This window comes from Bidens hawaiensis, unplaced genomic scaffold (assembly GCF_021521415.1).
Source record: "Bidens hawaiensis isolate Kalapana, Puna unplaced genomic scaffold, B.hawaiensis_p1.1 tig00026838_1, whole genome shotgun sequence".
Taxonomy (NCBI): domain Eukaryota; kingdom Viridiplantae; phylum Streptophyta; class Magnoliopsida; order Asterales; family Asteraceae; genus Bidens; species Bidens hawaiensis.
Window position 1 is genome coordinate 110,076 of NW_027494320.1, and position 20,234 is coordinate 130,309.

Here is a 20,234-nt window from a genome sequence, read left to right on the forward strand (position 1 = left end):
GTTTGTAAAATGAATAAGTTCGTGACCAGTTTAGGGGTGTTCTGGACCGGTTTTGACGAAATTCAGGTTGAAATGTAAATGTTTGAAACGGCAAACCGAACCAGTTGGGTGGTTAGTGGGTTGTCGGACCCGTTGGTTTTACCGGTTTGGTGGTCTAACAGTTTTGTTGTTTTGGCATTATGACAGTTTGAATTGAATATCACTCTTTCAAAAAATGTCTTTGAAAGGTTAAGATTTTTCATTACAATACATATATAATTATATATTTCAAAAATGAAAAAAAAAATATATGAATAACAAAAGGTTAAACAAACGTTTTCAACGTACAAAGTGAATAACTAAACCGTCAAATTGTTATAAGAAAATTATAGCTATATTGGCATCGACTATGTCTCTCATCGGTTCCCAGTTAGAACTATTTGGATCACAAAAAGGCCAGCTTGCTTAGATTGATTTAGATGGTTCATGAACACCCTATTAGTTGCTTTCCTATGCTTTGATAGTAATTCTCTAACATGTGTTTGTTTAACTCCCACATACGAGCACTGACCATAACACTAGTATATAGGTGTTTGGAAAAACTTGAGCATTTTCTTTATTATATTAAGAAGTTAAAAAGGGATGGCATCTATACGAGGAAACACATGAAACATTACATCAAGATGACACATAAATAATCATGATTTACGTCGCCTTGTCTAATGGATTGTACTAAAACTAAACGTATTAAAAACTCGTTCGGTTTAAGGCAAATTTTTCAGGTTTTGGGCAGGAAAAAGTGACCCGGTCACTGAACCATTTAAGGTTCGGGTTGGTCGGGTTTGTGCTTTTCGGGTACTCTTTAATTTCAGTTCAGAGGTCGGGTTTGGTATTCGGGTACGGTTGAAAAACACACCTCAAGTTCGGTTTCATACAATAAATGCTTTACTAAACATTTTTCATATATCATTTAGTTCCATGGTAAATTCAACAAAGAGAAACATCAGTGCTATTTTTACACTCATTATATTGTCTCTTGTGGTGGTTGACATACACATAGTTTGTGAAATTTGGTCCAACAACCTATTATAATTTGAGTTCTTTACAATATATAAAGGTTTGTATATTAACTTATTGTGATGTACTAATATATACTTTGTGTCCACATTTTACAAGTTATAAGAAAATAATATGCTGACCATATAACTTATGTTGCTAAGAAGATTTGTTATCTTGGCGGTCTTCACTCTTCACTACACATGGGATAATAGTAATTTGTTGGTAAAAGTCTGTGAGAAATTTGGTTATGGGTAAAAACTTTCGCAAATCATCGATAGCCTATCAATGGCAGCTTCACTAACTGATCACCGATGGACCACTGATGTTGACTATAGCGACGATTATAGACAGAATGTAACAACTCATCCTTATAACTTGTTATTAGCATATTACTTACAAAATGAATTGGTAAGAGTTGTTGATAACTAAATAAATGCATTTTTATACAAATTATTGTGTCTAAAAAATTATTTGCAAAACTTGTAGTAATACATATAATATCTTTATACAATACCAACATATCTAGTTGAAATAAGAAAGAGCGGTCATGGTAATACTGGTGCACATTGGTGTTAAACTGCTTATGTGACATTCGTCAATTTCGGGTCACTTTTGTTATGTAAACCCGACCCGTTTGTAACCCGAACATTTCAAATATATAAAATATTGGATCTTGTCATTTAAAATATATAAAATAATATAAAATATATTTTTTTTTATTATGCATTGTTTGACCATTTAAACATACCCATTTTTATGCAAACCATAAAAGAATCTTTATACCCAACCCTTCACTCCTTCCCTATATATACACACCCATCTTCTTCATTTTACTCTTGCTACATCTCCAAAAAACTCTCTCAAACTCCATAGATTCAAGGTTGTTATTTCTTATGTATTCTTGAAGTTTTGACTTCTCAATTCAAACTAACTATAGTCTTTCATTCTAACTTGTTCATCTAACATTACTAACTCTTGAATATGGTGGTACAACATATATATAATACACACCCCTTGTTTCCTTTATTTGTTACTTCACCGACTTTGGTTGGTTAAGTTTCGAATGTCATAAGGCAAGGCTTCATGGAGGACTTCGTGTTCTTGATATATATTTACACACACATAACTTATTATACATATCACTTATGACTAACTTCTAACCCTTTAGTTTGTTCATCTTATTTACAAGTTCCATGGTGTGGGTTTGTATAAGACTAACCTCGGTTTAACCGAAACTAGTCCAAACCGGAAACCGAACTTTTGTTTACTAGTTTTGTTAAAATAGTTGTTTAAACATGTTTATTGCTAGATTTGAGTTTCAAAAATCATTTTTACAAGTTCTTTGATATTAAGCATATGGAATCCATCTATGAACTCGTTGGGAGATGGAAACCGAACTAAACCGAAACTTTTGCTTAAAAGACTTGTAGTTAACTTTTTTTGTTGTAAAATTTAAGTTTTCTTCATTTATAAACCAATATACAAGTTCTATGATATTTGGGCATGTAGAAACCATCTATGAACTATTTTTGAGATGGAGACCGAACTATACCGACTTTTACTCGCTTAAGACACACAAGTGTGTTTTTAGTTATCAAGACTTGTATATTTCTTTAAAAAATAGTTTACAAACTGATTTTAATTATTTTCTTAAGTACTTGGAATAGTTGGATCCAACTTGATCTCATAACATAGCTTGGACCGACAAAACCGAACACTCGCTTAACGTGCGTTGTTAGTTCTAAACAATAGATCTACATACTTGGTTAAGTGTTAGTATGTTTTAATGAGTTATCTCATAACAATTAATATTTTGGAAAGTTGACTTTGGGTTTGACCATTTGTCAAGACCCGAACCGACAACCCGAACACTCGTTAAAAACCCGTTTTAGTATCTTTAGCCTAATGGAACTTGCATTTTAGCATTTTCCCCACCTTATTACCTAACATTGGTTAAGTAAATATTAAGGTTAGATACTTTAACCCGGTTTTGAGCAAACTTACATTTTTTAAAAGGGTTATTATTATAAATTCTTAAATAGTTACATTTTAAACCTTGAACTTTAATTGATTAGTGTTTGCAACAATTATTTTATTTAAAGATCTTCAAGACAACCTTTCTAAATCCAAGACTTTCTTTTATTTAGGCTTCATACGTTAAACTCGTCGTTCCAGCAAATCTCCAAATAATCAATCTTTCAAGTTTATTACTTGAATGTGAGTAACTTCATACCCCGTTTTCTATCTTTTATTTTAGGGGTGACATTTCAACTTATCTAAACTAAATGTTTTATACTTGGGTCTTAAACCACAAACGTTGTTGTATACCTTACTTGAATAATTGCTCGATTTGGTATTCTATGCTTATTTGACTATGTGTTTATCGCTTTTGGATGGTGGAACTATAAATCCTAGACCATTTGGCAACCCCTCATGGCAAGGTGTCGTTAACGTAATGCAATTAACGATAACTATAAAATCCTAAACTATTTGGCAACCCCTTATAGTTGGGTGTCGCTAACTTATTAGCGATAACGATTTATCCAAGTTTATAGCTATTATTTATGGTTTTGTATACTAGTTTTATGGCTTTTCATACTATATATCTATTGTTCAAACTTATGAATTGCTCACCAACCTTTGTGTTGATAAACTTTATTTTATGAAATGTTACAGGTTTGCATCTAGGTTGATTATTGAGTTCGGTGAAGAAAACGTCACAAATACCGTTAGGATATTAGCAAAACTGAACAATATTTGATTTGCTATATTTTGTTGTATTTGAGTTATGAATATTTGATTATGTGACATTTTTGATGATGTGAAATGAAATGAGTTTGTTAAATATTGTCGCTTTAAATAGTGTCATGCGCTTATGAGCAATCGTTGCACCCCGGCATGTTCCGCCGCCTTTGGTCGGGGTGTGACAGCTTAAACAACCAAATCTACTCAAGTTCACCAAGTTTAGTTGAGATTAGCCTATAATGAGCGGGCACAATTAAGATTGACTAGTGTTAAACATGATTAACCTATATCATGGGTATGATTGTGGTTGACTTACATTAACATGTATGGTCGCGAATGAGCGTTGTTGACTTGAATTACCAAGTGTGAATTAAGTTGACCTAGAACTGCCATGGCTAACCAAGTGTTCTTGTGATTGACGATTCTTAAACATGTTTGCCCCAGATTAAACAATGTATAATGTGTGATAAACCTAGAATGACCAAATGTGGTTGTGCATTTTTGACCTAGGTTTACAAGGTATGGTTGTCAATGGCCATTGTTGACTTATGGCAATCAAGTATGGTTGTCAATGGCCATTGTTAATATAATGACCCTTTCTTTGGCATAGGTTATTCACACACCATATAAGTTATTTGGACACTATATGTGCATTTACGGCTCGTATATGGGCTATACAAGTCGTATATGTGCAAAATTTGGCCCTTTTGTGATAGAAGATGTCAAATCTTTGAACCTATATGGCTCGTATTGGGGCTATACGACCCGTATAGACTGGAAAGTTGTCATCTGTACATTAGTTAGTCATGTGAGGACTATACGACTCGTATAGACTGGAAAAGCTGTCATCTGTACATTAGTTAGTCATGTGAGGATTATACGACTCGTATAGCCTCTATACGAACCGTATAGAGTTGTTAACACACCATGGGGGTGATGTTCAAATTCTTCACAAAAATGAGGTAGTATGTTCAAATTCTTAATGGGTTCTCTAAAGTAAAATAAATGAAATGGTTGATCATAATGTAGTATCTTTTATGAATTTTTTTTAACTAATTAAATAAAATGAAAAGTAGTCTCGTTTTAGAATATTATTATAATTGCAAAACTAAAATAAAAATACATAACATTTGGAGTTATAAAAGTTGAATAAATGAAGAAATCAGTTGAAATTGGGGAAAGAGACTGAATTGAATTGAATTGAATTGAATTGAATTGAATTGAATTGAATGTTGACGTATAATAATAATAATAATAATAATAATAATAAAAATAAAGCAGAATACAAAAAACTTGCTGCTTCAATTGAATCGGGCAACAGCATTGTGGTTACCCCCTCTTCTTCTTCTTCTTGTTATTATTATTGACAATCAAACTCAACCATCAAATAAATAAACCCTAATTCACAAATATTAGCACTTGATAATGGTGAATTTGACCCTACGATAAACAGGTAGCTCATCACACAAAAACCCACCCTAATGGAAGGTACGTTTTCACCTAATTTCTACTGTTTTCTTCTTCTTCAATTGTCGATTCTCATTGTTAGTAAACATCATTTATTATTATTGAATTGAAAACTGTGTGCTATAAGGGAATTGGTGTTGATTGATTTATTAATTAACTTAAGATATCAGTTTTGTGTTAGAACAAAACCAGCAGGAATGAGATCGGTACCGGATTTTAACAAAACACAGGTACCAGTACCCAAACCAAAACTTCGAGTACATAAAGAGAAACTCTCAAAGAGAATCTTTTACTGCATTTCAGATCATTTTATTGCGTTTGTGTAATTAGTCCAATGAAATTAGGGTTTGTACGTGAAAACAACTAAAGGGACGAACAAGTTATGCTTCATGTGCAAAACAAACACGAGAGACGCCATAAAACTTTTTTGTTAATGCAGAGTAGGTGTTGCTTACTCTTGTACTGTGAGGAACATCAGTAGTATATGATTTGCCATTTGTGTGCTTTAGGTTTAAAAATCAATTTATATGGACATGGAAAATGGTGCATGTTTAAGATAACGTGGTCAGGGAAGTATTTATAATTTCAGACTCATTCTTGTGACATGATTGATTGCCTGCTTCATGTTATTCATTTTGCAATCATTAATTGTTTGATTCTGCACACGTGATTCATCCTCTAATAAAACGGACCTATGTTCATTCTGTAATTATTAATATGACGTGCTAACGAGTGTTTATAATACGATTGATTGCTTCCATATCCATATTTCAGAATATGTGGCGCTTGTGTAATGAAGCTATATTCACGTTTTATTTAACGGGTTACATCTGTATGATTTGCAAATGACAGTTATGTCATGTTAATTGACCGGGACTTTTCAGTATTAAACAGAGATAATGATGATGTAAAACTACAGTAAGTGACCCACCTGCTTTGAAACAAGACGAGTATGAATTCTTTGTTAGCATATTCATGCACTGAGCATGATTAGATGAACTTTTGAAAGACTGTTTTTTAACATTTGATGAGGATGATAATGGCCAACTTACTTTCCCATTCAAAAAGGTAGGCTTTGGAAATAAATTATCTGTATATTACTTTATTTGTTCAATATTGTTTCTCAATAAGCATAATAGAGGAATATGTTTCTGATATAATTTTTTAAACTTATGTTGTGCTGTTGAATGTGCAATGTGTTAACTAGGAATTTTGATTAGTATTAATTTACATATAACTTCTATGAATGTTTTGGGATTAAGATCATTATGGTATCTACGTTGTATGATTTTACTTTTATAAATTTTTCTTAATTTAATACTGTAGATCCTCAAGAAGTTCATGCAGATGAAAATAGAGCTAGTACAGATAAGAAACCGAAGAGAACTGTCAAAACACAAGCTCAAATTACAGCCCTAGAAAACTTTTATAATGGTATGTTGCAACTTCTATTTTCATTAAATATATAATATGTGAAATATGGTCACAAAAAGTTATACTTTTTTTTTTGCAGAACATAAATATCCGGCAGAGACAATGAAAGCAGACCTCGCAGAGTCAATAGGACTGACAGAAAAACAAGTTTCCGGGTGGTTTTGTCACAGGAGACTAAAGGACAAAAAAATATTAAATGATGAAGTAGGCCCACACGGAAAACAAGACCGGTCAAGTGGTGTCATACAGGACCGTGGCAGCGGACTCAGACAAGATTCATGTGGCAGCACCAAACAAGGAGATAACAGACATTATGAGTTAAAAGAAGTTGAAAGTAGAAGGTTTACTACTGAACTCTTACCAATAGAAGTCCCGTTTGACCAAAGTCATCGCAATAATATTATTGATGATGAGGATGATGATGATAATGATAATGGTGACGGTGGTGGCGATGATGATGATGATGACACATCTTCTGGAAGTAGCTCTCCATTGAATGATAATTTCTACTCTCAAAATGTAGACCGATTAGGTACGTTGACGTCAAAGTATCCAACTTTTAACGATTTGAAAAGTGTAAAGGGCAGGGCGGGCCCATCAGGATATTTAAAGGTGAAGGGTCAAGTAGAGAATGCAGCGATTACAGCTGTCAAAAGGCAATTGGGTAGGAACTATAGGGAGGATGGTCCGCCACTTGGTATTGAATTTGAGCCACTTCCTCCTGGTGCATTTGAGAACCCGGTCAAACTTCCAGTCAACCGTAAGTAGTTTTAGTGTTTAAATTTTAGTTATTTGTTATAGATTGTCTTAATGTTGTTATGATTCTTAAAATGTGAGTTGCTGATATACTTGCAGAATCTTACTATGCTGATGACCGCACTGCACTTTATCCACTAGAAGCATCTAGAACTTTTTGGTTTCCTAATGGAAGCAAGGTATGCATTCATTATGTTTTTTGGGAAATTTTAGAACTTCATTTTAGCAAGTTCAGGTTATCGTTTCTGCTATTAAGAATGGTGGTACATACAGTTAAGTGTTACTTAGGATGGTGGGAATTGGATGTTGGGGGTCTCAACTATGGGTGATGATTTCATGTGCATAGGTATGTAATACCGTTGTATGGTACAATATGAAAGTACTGAACATTTTCTCTTAGGCATTAAAAATGAAATAACAAAATTGATGGGTTGGATAACGTGTCAAAATGGATGTTTTTCATACTAGTTGGGTCAGGATGGGAATTTTTCGTATGGGGGTCAAAGTTGGATTTTTTTCGTGTTGGGTCAAAATGAGAGTTTTTAAAACGAATTGATTCAAAAAAGGAACTTTTCATATGGGTTGGATTAAATTTGGTATCTTTCGAGTAAAAGTAGGCAGCTTATGGTATTTATTGGGCTGCCAGCTGTGTCGATCTGTGACACTATTTGTGCAATTGTTTAAATACATAGTGTATCACACAATCAGATATGATAACAAAAGATATATAACTTCAGTGGTAATCTGATTTTTCAAATAAAGTTATTCAGGTTGTTTTATGCATCCAAAATACCCATTGGCTGAATTCCGACCTGTTTGGCTCTTTTCCTGCTAAGCTAATATTTTTTGTATTATGTATATGACCCATTTGAGTAAACATAACACGACTTGCCCCCCTTCATAAGTAAACATGTTAAAATTACCACCTCATGAACATTTATGCATTCTACAGAATATACACACGTGCACACACACACACACACACACATATATATAGTGTGAGTGATGTTCTCAGAATCAATATTATGTCGAGAACTACGCATAATACACTTGTACACAATGCTCTAAGTGCAATACATAAGACGATTTTGTAACCGTTTACCCCACTTACGTTCTCTCTACCATAAGATGATTTTGTAACCTTCTCTATGGCTTATCCAATTTTATAAAATGTGATGTTTACACTTTACCTCTTTTCATATGTAGATATAAGACAATGCTATGTTGTATTATTATGAGGTTATAATATTATATTCTAATTGCAGATGCATGAAAGATACAATCCAAAGAGCTATGATCCCATGGATTTAGTCGAACCATCAGGCATAGATATAAGGCACACATCCAAGAATCACGAAAAAAGTCAATATAAGTCAACACCTCCTGTTTCTAAACAAAGTAGGCATTCTCTACCTGAGAGGAGTTTACATATGGCGGTAGTACATGATGACTCAGCTGGAGAAACTTCACTTCATGACCACCAATTTGAGACAAGAATAAAACATGTTCCAGGGGTAATTAGGAGATCAGATTCTTCATCTAATCATCATCTAATTGGGTATGGAAAAAACTTTGATGGTAAGCAAGCAGAGAGTTACACTCATAACGGGCTCACAAAGGTTAATTATAGAGAGCGTGTTGACCCTTTGACTTCTGATTTCACGTTTAAGCGCGGTGCAATTCTTCAACTTGAAGATAGAGGGCTTTCCAGAAAGGCTCCTAAGGTCTGGTCTAACCTTAAATTCTTCTTTATTACCGTTTCGCACATGTGGCAAAATGAATAAATCTACTATGTGTGGGTGAAAATAGGGTGGGTTTTTTAATAAATTAACTTACAGATTTGATAAAACTATATTATTAAAGTAATAAAGTTAGTTTCTTTTGAGTTAACATGGTTAGATATATGTAAGGGTGTTAATGAACCGAACAGACGTGAATGGGTTGTGTTTGCGTTTGTTCATATAACTTTGACGAACAAATGATCGAACACAAACAGTTAAACGACTGGAGTTTTCTTGTTCGTGTTCGTTTGCTAAAAAAATAGACGTTTATGTTTATTTTTGCTGTTTAAAAGTATAAACGAATGGTTAACAAGCGTAAACATAAGTGAGCTAAAATCAATTAGAAGTACTGTGAATCATTGATGACCTGTTAAAACTATACTTAATTGTAACGGACCTAAAAAATATTAACATATATATTAACGAATGTAAAAGAACAAACTTATACAAACATAAGTAACAAACATAGATGGTAAACGAACGAACATAAACGAATGAGACGTGTTATGTTCGTTCGCTTAACTAAATTAACAAAAGAATTTGTTCATGTTCATTCGTTAATTAAATAAACGAACTTTCTGCCAAACGGTTCACGAATGATTCACTGATTGTTCAGTTTGTTTACAAGCCTATGCATAGCTAGTTTTCTACATTTGACCCGTTTTCAATAAGATGAATTGGCCCGTTTTTATACAAGCGGGCCAATGTTAAATATTATGTGGTCTACCAGTTTTGCTATATTTTCTGGAAAGACGTTATTTCTCTAATGAATGATTCGTGCAGGTTGATGAATTTGACAGAGAAAGAAGAGGAATTGATGAATACTCCAAAATGGTTTCTCAAAAGATTCATCCCGGAAATGAAATGAGGGTGAGTACTGATTCAGTGTGCACAGGTCCTTCATAACATTAATGCAGTCTAAATGTGACTTTAAAATAATTTATATATATTTTTATCATTGAAGGTTACTAAGAGAAGTAGGGGTGACTTCATGCCTAATCAAGTGTATCCAAGTAAAGAGCCGTTGGTTGACTTTCCTCCTATGGTCAACAAGACTAAAAGGTTAACACTTGTATTTTAAACGCTTATAATAGATTCTTTTCTTTAAAACATTCTCTCTGGATTTATGAAATATTATTATAATAACTATATCTTAACAATATGGGATTAAAAGTTTAGAAAACTGAAATTATGATTCTTTTGCATTTTCAGGTCAACTGCACAGATGACTTCTAGTTTTAGCGACGATGAAGCTGCAGAAACTACTTCTTCAGGCGATTGAGAAGTTATTGTGTTGTTAAATCAAAATCTAGTTGTTGAATAGTTTAAATTCTTGGAGGTTGAGTTTGAAGTTGAAACCGATCTATCGAGCTGCTTGGTTTTTCTTTTTGAAGGTGTATATATGATCGGCTTTTGTCCAAATTCGTGCTTATGAAGCTCGATTGTTTAATATAATTAAATGCTGACATTACTTCAATGATGGTCTTTTGAAGCTTTTGTGTTACAGTTAACTTACTGATGAACCAATGCTTGTTAAGAGGGTTGAGTCACAAAAATGTGTTATTTGGGTTCAAGTCTCACCTATGGTAGGATGGATTGAGACTGATGTATGAGTTTCCCTTTGGGGATGGGGCAGCCTAGCACTCCATGATTCAATACTTGGGGAAAGAGATGATGGGTCTGAGATGCATTATAATTGGTTTGATGAGCCATTAATTCGTACATACATAAACATGGATCTTAATGAAACAATAATTGTGTCTATGGAGTTTGGTTAAACCTCCCATCTGAGGCCCATTGGGGGACACCTACCAAAAAGTGTGCTAAAGAAATGGAAAGGACTACATTTTTAGTCTTTATGATTGTGGCAATGCCTGGTTTTGATTTTGAAATACGATGAAAAGGCTATCATATCATGGGGCATGAACATGGACATGTTAAAAAGGCAAGGACCATTTGATGTGGCCCCAGTTAAGCTTTTTCTAAGCACTCATGGCTTAGCGTGTTTACAACGGAACAACATAGACTTGTATGTCAATGATCAATTCCCTACAATATCATAAATTGCGTTAATATATAGGAAATGAATTCATTTTATACTATACTATTAAATGATATGAAGTTGAGTGAATATGATTTCAGAGTCTATGTATGACATCATTCGTATATGAAATAAAAAAAAATATTCTTTTAAGCATACCATACACATTCTTCGTATGGATGATTGCTGCTTAGGGTAGGAGCCTAGGAGGGGCACTATATGGGTACCCTTTGCTATTATGGTACACTACCCTCTGCTATTATGGTATTCATTTAGGGTAGTGGTTATATTCAACTAACCAATTAGGGTAGTGGAGATTGAGATTTGCAAGCGTGTCTTCAACCAATCATCCATCATCTTTATAATTATTTTCTTTTTAAAAAGAAAAACGGTTTTAGGGTATTTAATAGGAGTTCTATATATTTATTAAGGTGTTTTCAAGTAACCAATTAGGGTAGTATAGATGGGGATTTGCAAGTGAGTCATCAACCAATCATTCATCGTCTTTATAATTATTTAAAAAAGGAAAAAAAAATGGTTTAGGTATTTGAGAGGAGTGTTCCTAGTGATTAAGGTGTTTTAGAGTAGTTGATAGTGTAAGTGGCATGCCAGTGTAGGATTGATGAAACTTAAGATACCTTGGTGGAGCACCCCTTTCACTTTTTGCATGAGACTTATGTCATTCAATAATCCTAACTTTTATGTTTAATGTAACTCTTTCTATAAAATGTCTTCCGGCATGTTTTGAAGTCTTGAAATTCTTCATCATATGTGTATAGGCATATATTTTTGTAACCATGCCCAATATGTTTGAAGTATTTTAAAAGAAGTGATCAATTTTGGTGTTCAACCTAACCGGAAGTCCATTAAGTTTTCTAATCCGATGCATTGTTATCTTATAATAAATTGTAAGTGAAGTTCGAGATATAGAAAAAATAAAAATAGTCCAATAAGCTCTAGAAGTCAAACTCACTCTACGGGGTCTCTATTACAATCTCCCTTGTTCATGAATTTAGGGAAGTGTTCAAAAAGTCAAATAAAAAATTGTATTATGTAAACTGTGGATCGACCATGGGGTGTCTAAAACCATTTGCACCACACTTTTGCATAATAAAACTCTACAAAATTTAAGTGTTATCTCGACTATCTCTTTCAACTTTGATGTGTTTTTGTGACTTCATTGTGTTTAATAATATATTTTGAATGTTCTTATGTTCTTTAAGGATGATTACTAGTGGCTCAATCCATTTGGTTTATTTTTTTTATTATTTATTATTCTAGCTTGTAATGTTAATTGTTTATCACAAATATTAATCTTTTATTTTTTAAAAATTTATAGATTCTTTAGTTTTAGAGGTAATAGGTTATTTTGATAAATTAGCATATCAAATAACTTTTATGCTACAAAATACATATATAATTTTATTTAAAAAAATATTATACCCATTTTGTCAACTTAACATTTTAAGAGTCAATGTTTATATAATCGGACAAGTCCAGCATGTCGGATTAAAAATGTGGCTTGTCACCGGTTTTATGCTTCTAAACAAGGGGACAAAAAATATAATTAACTCTTTCTTTTAGACGGGACGGTTTTTGAAATATTGATGGTTAAACCGATAAAGCGGCTAACATGTGTTAAAATGTAAATAACTTATTCTTTGGATTGACCATATATTATTGCGTTAAATTCTACTAATAGTATATGTTTATCTTGTTAAATTTGACTAATCTTAAAAAGTTGTTTATTTTATTACATTTAAATCATTTTATTGGTTAAATATTACTTTGACGAGTTTCATTATAATTATTCAAACCAAGAAACTAAAAATATATGATGTTTTTTTTCGAATGAGTTTTATTATACAAATAATAGGTAGAGGCAACAAGCCACAACAACTAAGATAAAAAAGATTACACCAGTGTTTCCACCGATTTAAACGAAGACTAAGTATTTGATGTCGTCAAGTTAAAATTTCGATGATTTGAAGAGCTTCTTCTTGGATTCTGGATTTTCAAATACAGTAATAATAAGTTTTCAAACATGTTGTTTAGGTTGGGATTTTTAAAATATATATATATATATATATATATTATTTGTATTTATATTTATGTTGATTATTTGTTATTTATTTATTTTTTTGAACGACCAACTAAGTAATGCCGGGTACTCCGTACCGGACCCCTATTGGCTAAAGGTAGCCCAAGCCGGCCACTAGGATTTGTTATTTATTTATAATATTTGATAGAAAGAATAGAATGAAAATGAGAGTGGTTTTGAGTTTTGAGTAGTAGCAGTAGCAGTAGCAGCAGCACTAGCAGCCCACGTTAAAGTTAAGTTAACCCTGGTTGGTTGTCTTTGATTTGACACAGTGTGTGTCTGAAGTCCAGATACATACAGAGCTTGAGCTGCTGCTGGTGATTTGATTACTTAGAAGATGAATCGGTCACTTATTATTTAGTTACTCCACCGTCATCCTGATCTAACTGCCGATTACGCTACTACTACATTCATCTGCAAATTCACTGCGATTATCAATCAATCAAACAATCAATCTGTTTTGGATGAAGATTCTTGTGTAGATGATGATGCAGACTCCGCGGATGAATAGTGGACGAAAGAGACATTGACCAGGTTAGGTTCATTTTCATTGCTTTCTTAGGGTTTTACCACTACTCTTCTTCCATTATTCATGCTATTAACACTCTCAATACTTTCTTTAGTTGCAGGCAATTACTGCTCTTCTCAAATACGGGAGAAGAGGGTTTTGTCCCTTCAGGCTATCTAATAATGTAATGTAACCTTCAAATTACTCATTTCTCTATCTCTCTCACTTTTATTATTATTATTATTTTATCCATACATTACTACTACTACTTTATGAATCAATCATTTTATATTTTATCCAGGATCAATCACTTCTCATTTGGTTTTGCTGGGAAACACGAACCGTAACTTCCCTTTTTTCATTTACCTTTTCCCCAAACTAACAACTCATATCATATTATGTCGTTTTATTTTATATTTTCCTCAGCCAATCTTTCAAAGGTATCTCAAGGAGTATCAGTCATTCTCTCTAATTTATGATGACAGATCTCTTGATTTGGTAACAATTTCATTTTACTTTTATTACCCTATTAATAATCCTAAGCTTGGTGACTTGTTTATTTTTTCTAGATCTGCAAGGATAAGGATGAAGCAGAGGTATGGTTTAGCGGTCTTAAAGCACTAATATCACGTGGAAATCAAAGAAACTGGAGAGCGGGATCAAGGAGTGATGGAATCCCGTCTGAGGCTAATAGCCCCCGGACTTACACACACAGAAGCTCACCTTTGCATTCTCCATTTGGTAGTGGTGATGGTTCATATAAGGTACACATTCTCTTCTTTGCTTGATATACTTTTAATATTATATTTGAACCTTCATACACGATAAGCATATATGTTTATCCCTTCATATATAGTTCTGCCCATCGGAGCTTGCAGTTTTGATCCATTTTATGTTTAATATCAACATATCAGACAGGTAAATTTGAAAAATAAAAGTTATCTTAAAGAGAAATATGTCCACAGTCACCCAATGTGTACTTATAATGCATACTGAAAGAGTTGTGGAGTATTATTTAAATTAGGCTTCTAAATGAACCAAAAGAACACAAACGGAGGCTGTTCGTGTTTGTTCGTTTAATTTTAACCATACAAACGAACCAACACTTACAACGGAACCAAACAAACACAAACAAAGCATGTTGCATTCGTTCATTTGAACTAAACTGAACAAATGATCGAACACGAACAATCAAACGAATGTGGTTCGTTTTTGCTCGTTCGTCAGTGAATGGTTCACGAGCGTAAACAAACAAACAAACATAACTGAGCGAATACCAGTTAAAAGTAAACTGAACATTCATCTATTGAACCTAAATATTAATAAAACTTAACTAAATTGTATTGTGTGATATCTTAATTTCATTAACTAGACTAAACTATAATGAGCCTAAAAAATTAAGTGAGTATATAAATCAACGTAAATGAACAAACCTAAACGAACATTCACAAACATAAATGAACGACGTGCCATGCGCTCATGTTTGTTTGTTTAACTAAGTAAACAAAAAACTTCGTTCATGTTCATGTTCGTTTGTTAATTAAATAAATTAACATAAACGAAGCATCGAATGTTCGGCTGGTTTACCGGTTAATATGTGTAATGTTTTTCTCATGCAGGACACAGGTGATCAGCTCCCTCTTCAAAGCCCATACGGAAGCCCTCCTAAAAACGTTTCAGACATGAGCTTTTATTATAGCATTCCTCCAAAAGGTGGCGGTTTCTTCCCTTCAGAGTCCACCACTAATTCTGTCCATTCGTTATCTTCCCGAGGCTCCGATAGTCATCAAAATAAGGGAGCAATAACAGGTGTAGATGCCTTTCGAGTCAGCTTATCAAGTGCTGTTAGCTCATCAAGTCAAGGTTCTGGTCACGATGACGGGGATGCGTTAGACGTTTTCCTTTGGGGTGAAATCACCACAGACAGTGAACCCAGTTCTAAAATCAACTCACTATTCCCGAAACCTTTAGAATCTGCAGTTGTACTTGATGTTCAAAACATTGCTTGCGGTGCAAGGCATGCTGCATTAGTAACCAAACAAGGTGAGATCTTTTCTTGGGGCGAGGAATCTGGTGGCCGACTCGGGCACGGAGTCGATTCAAACGTTTCACACCCAAAACTTATCGATTCACTCGTTAACACCAATATCGAGTTTGTAGCGTGTGGCGAGTATCACACATGTGCGGTTACACTCTCGGGTGATCTCTACACATGGGGAGCTGGCCAGTTTGGTATTCTTGGGCACGGAAATGAAGTCAGCCATTGGGTTCCTAAACGGGTCAACGGCCCGTTAGAAGGAATCCATGTCAGCTTCATCTCATGCGGACCATTTCATACTGCTGTCGTGACCTCTGCGGGTCAGTTATTCACCTTCGGTGACGGGACGTTTGGTGATTTAGGACATGGAGACCGAGAAAGCGTTTCGAAGCCTCGTGAAGTTGAATCGTTAAAAGGACTTAGAACCATTAGAGCCGCATGTGGTGTATGGCATACGGCTGCCGTTGTGGAAGTTATGGTCGGGAATTCGAATTCAAGTAACTGTTCTTCGGGAAAATTGTTTACATGGGGTGACGGTGATAAGTATCGGCTCGGTCACGGTGATAAAGAAACGAAACTCGTCCCCACTTGCGTTGCTGCACTTGTTGACGCGAATTTTTGTCAAGTTAGCTGTGGACATAGTATGACGGTTGCACTTACAACTTTAGGTCATGTCTACACAATGGGAAGTCAAGTCTATGGTCAACTCGGGAATCCTCAAGCCGATGGTAAAACCCTGGCTCGTGTTGAGGGAAAAATGAATTTTGTTGAGGAGATAACGTGTGGGGCGTTTCATGTTGTGGTTTTGACATCGAGGACCGAAGTTTATACATGGGGTAAAGGTGCTAACGGTAGACTCGGTCATGGAGCTATAAGTGATAGGAATATTCCAACTTTAGTGGAATCACTAAAAGACAAACAAGTTAAAAGTATAGCTTGTGGTACTAATTTTACTGCGGCTATATGTCTTCATAAGTGGGTATCAGGAACCGACCAGTCTATGTGTTCCGGATGTCGGCTACCATTTAATTTCAAACGTAAACGACATAATTGTTATAATTGCGGACTCGTTTTCTGTCATTCGTGTAGTAGCAAGAAATCATTAAGAGCATCCATGGCGTTAAACCCGAACAAACCGTATCGCGTTTGTGATACATGTTATAACAAGTTGAACAAACCTGTAGATGCTGACGTGCCATTGTTAGTGAGTAAAAAAGGAAGTGCGAATGATCTAAACGAAAATGATAATAAATCAGATACTAGTGTCCGCCCTCGTCTTGCTAGATTTTCATCGATCGAATCGTTTAAACCAATCGAAAACCGGACTTCAAAACGTAACAAGAAACTCGAGTTTAATAGCAGCCATGTGTCACCGATTCCTAATGGAAGCTCTCAATGGGGAGGTCTTAACATAGCCAAGTCAATCAACCCGGTTCTAGAATCTTCTAGAAAGTTCTTCTTGGCTTCGGTTCCTGGCTCAAGAATTGTGTCTCGAGCTACATCTCCAATATCTAGACGTCCCAGCCCTCCTCGTTCAACTACCCCAACCCCAACCCCAACCTTGGGTGGGTTATCTTCACCAAAAGTTGTCATTGATGATGTCAAGACGACAAATGAGGACACCAGCCAAGAGGTTGTAAAACTAAGAGCCCAGGTATGTAGATGCTTACTATATTAATATTTGTATGTGATCCTTGATTATGTGACATAATTACCAAAATGTATAACATTATTGCAGGTGGAAAATCTAACTCGTAAAGCACAACTTCAAGAGATTGAACTTGAAAGAACTTCTAAACAGTTAAAGGAAGCAATGACTATTGAAAAGGAAGAGAGCTCAAAATGTATAGCTGCAAAAGAAGTCATTAAATCACTTACCTCCCAAGTAAGTCAAATCATAGCATCAAATTCATCCATTTTCAATTATGTGGCATTTACACCCTTACCATAAATCTTGCATTAAGATATGAGAGTAGGTTTGTAAATGAACCGAACGAACATGAACGGAGCATGTTTATGTTCGAGCGTTTAACTTTAAGTAAATGAGCAGGGTTTTCTTGTTCGTGTTCGTTCGTTAACATAATGAACATGTTTATTTGTGCTCGTTCATTAAGCGTATAAACAAATGGTTCATGAATGAACATAAATGATCTAAAACTAATTAAAAGTAATGTGAAGAACAATGTGTCAGCCCTAAAAAATTATTAATATTAAAACTATATTAAGTTGCAATGTGTCAATGTATTAATGAATAATTGAATATATTAGCAAATGTAAACGAAAGAACTTAAACAAGCGTAAACGAACAAACATAAACGGATTTAAATGAATGGACGTAGCCGAACGTTCATGAACATAAATGACCGAACGAGACACGTATTCATGTTCGTTCGTTTAACTAAAAGGAACAAAAATGTTTGTTCATGTTGTTTGTTTATTAAATAAACGAACTTTCCGTTGTTCACTGCATGTTAACTTTGTTTGCATGCCTATATGAGAGTGTGAATGGATATACTTGGTATTGACTTTTTGCAATTCTCTGGACGAAGCAACAAATAACTGTTTCCCCCCTTTTTTTTGTATGCAACAATAAATAGCTAAAAGAAATGGCAGAAAGGTTACCTGTGGGAGCTGCCAGGAACATCAAATCTCCTTCACTTACTTCCAATATATTTTCGGCCGATATAACATCAAACACCCGAGTTGACTCGGTTGATCCAGTTGACCGGTCTCATGGTCTAACAATGCCATATGAAGAACCAGATTCCAACAATTCAAACAGCCCATTAAAATCAAACGCCATTAATAACCACAGTTCAACCCAAAATAAACCAGCCCAGTCAGCAGCAGCAAGAAACAGTAGCAGAAACAACAATAGTGAATCTCAGAATGGTGTTGATGAATGGGTTGAGCAGGATGAACCCGGTGTTTATATTACTCTCACATCTTTACCTGGAGGCATTAAAGATCTTAAACGGGTTCGCTTCAGGTATGCCTTTTCCAGCTTGTATTCTCTATAAGTGCACGCATATGGTTTAGGTAGTTATGAAGTGTTAGATTTTTATTTTGTTAATATTAGGTAGGTATAATAAAGTTTTGTTCGTACTTCTTTTAGCTATAAAAACCACTCAAGTTTCATATATTGTTCCATTGTTAAACGTTAAATCATTTAAGTGACTTAAATGGAATTATAAGAAATTTAATTACTATTTAGTGATTACTTTTTTCAAGTTGACTTAAATGGAACAATTCTGAAACTTTGTTATTATTTGGTAAATTTTCTTTTTCTTCACAATTACTTTCTGCTTCAAGTTAAACTTGAAGAAATAATCAATAAATAGTAACCAAGTTACATGTATGTTTCATTCAGGTCATTTTATTTAAGAAAAAAAGTAAACGTTTATAAATTTTCTTTTATAAAATGGAACAATATTGAAACTTGAGCGGTTTTTGTTATTAAAAAAGGTGTAAGTGGAATATTCCCCTTTAGAAGTATTGAACAATATTGAAACTCGTTTAGACCTGTTACTCGACCAACACGTCTATTAAAATCCTGATTTTATCTAAAAACCTACTCGATTTGCAGCCGAAAGCGGTTCAGTGAGAAGCAAGCAGAACAATGGTGGGCCGAGAACCGGACCCGAGTTTATGAAAAGTATAATGTTCGAATGCTTGATAAGTCAAGTGTTGGTATCCCAAACGAATGACTTAGCAGTGGGCCCACCCGCCCGATGGACATGTATATGGTATGTAAATGAATTCTCCCTTTGCATCGATCATAAACAAATGGTGGCTCATATTAATTACCAAGCCTTCTCAATTGTTTTTATTTCAATAATTAGATTATCATTTTGATATTATAGCTTTTTCATCATATTTAGAATATTTGTTGTTAAATAAAGTTACAGAAAGAAAAAAACACAAAAAGGTGATTGTACTTTTTGATCAGTAATAAAATGCTGCTTATTTTGACCCGAACATTGGTTTTAGGTTCGAAAGATGTACAAACCTTACGTTGTCACTCGTCTAAGAATGCTTATGAATTGCCAAACATGTTAGAATTGAGTAGGAAATGGTCAACATTTATAGTTAATATACACTAGTGTGTACACTAATATACCCATTTTTAGCTCTAAGACCATATCGTAGCATGTATGATAGACGACCAGATACGCATTCTTTGTGATTCGGGGGTAGTGGGGTAGGATAAGAAGTTCACAAACTTGACCCGTTCCAACAACGAAGGTGATCGAGTGTGTTTAATGGTAAGGATGAATAAGTTCTTTTTATGTTTATATAGTATTTGGGAACCAATAAGTCCTTTT

General features: G+C 34.3%; 2 protein-coding genes across 2 annotated transcripts; both read left to right on the forward strand.

Moving 5' to 3' along the window:
* The first annotated feature begins 5,228 nt into the window (after positions 1 to 5,228).
* LOC143574095 (uncharacterized) lies at positions 5,229 to 10,680 on the forward strand. The gene is made up of 8 exons (XM_077058811.1): positions 5,229 to 5,271; positions 6,577 to 6,684; positions 6,764 to 7,444; positions 7,540 to 7,619; positions 8,706 to 9,164; positions 10,005 to 10,091; positions 10,186 to 10,283; positions 10,434 to 10,680. The coding sequence occupies exons 1-8, from the start codon at positions 5,265 to 5,267 to the stop codon at positions 10,501 to 10,503; spliced, it is 1,590 nt and encodes a 529-aa protein (XP_076914926.1). The 5' UTR covers positions 5,229 to 5,264; the 3' UTR covers positions 10,504 to 10,680.
* A 469-nt stretch (positions 10,681 to 11,149) lies between these two features.
* LOC143574093 (PH, RCC1 and FYVE domains-containing protein 1-like) lies at positions 11,150 to 19,861 on the forward strand. Its single transcript, XM_077058809.1, has 8 exons — positions 11,150 to 11,250; positions 11,364 to 11,370; positions 14,298 to 14,369; positions 14,441 to 14,635; positions 15,491 to 17,563; positions 17,648 to 17,794; positions 18,507 to 18,898; positions 19,496 to 19,861. The coding sequence occupies exons 1-8, from the start codon at positions 11,150 to 11,152 to the stop codon at positions 19,614 to 19,616; spliced, it is 3,108 nt and encodes a 1,035-aa protein (XP_076914924.1). The 3' UTR covers positions 19,617 to 19,861.
* The last annotated feature ends 373 nt before the right edge of the window (positions 19,862 to 20,234 follow it).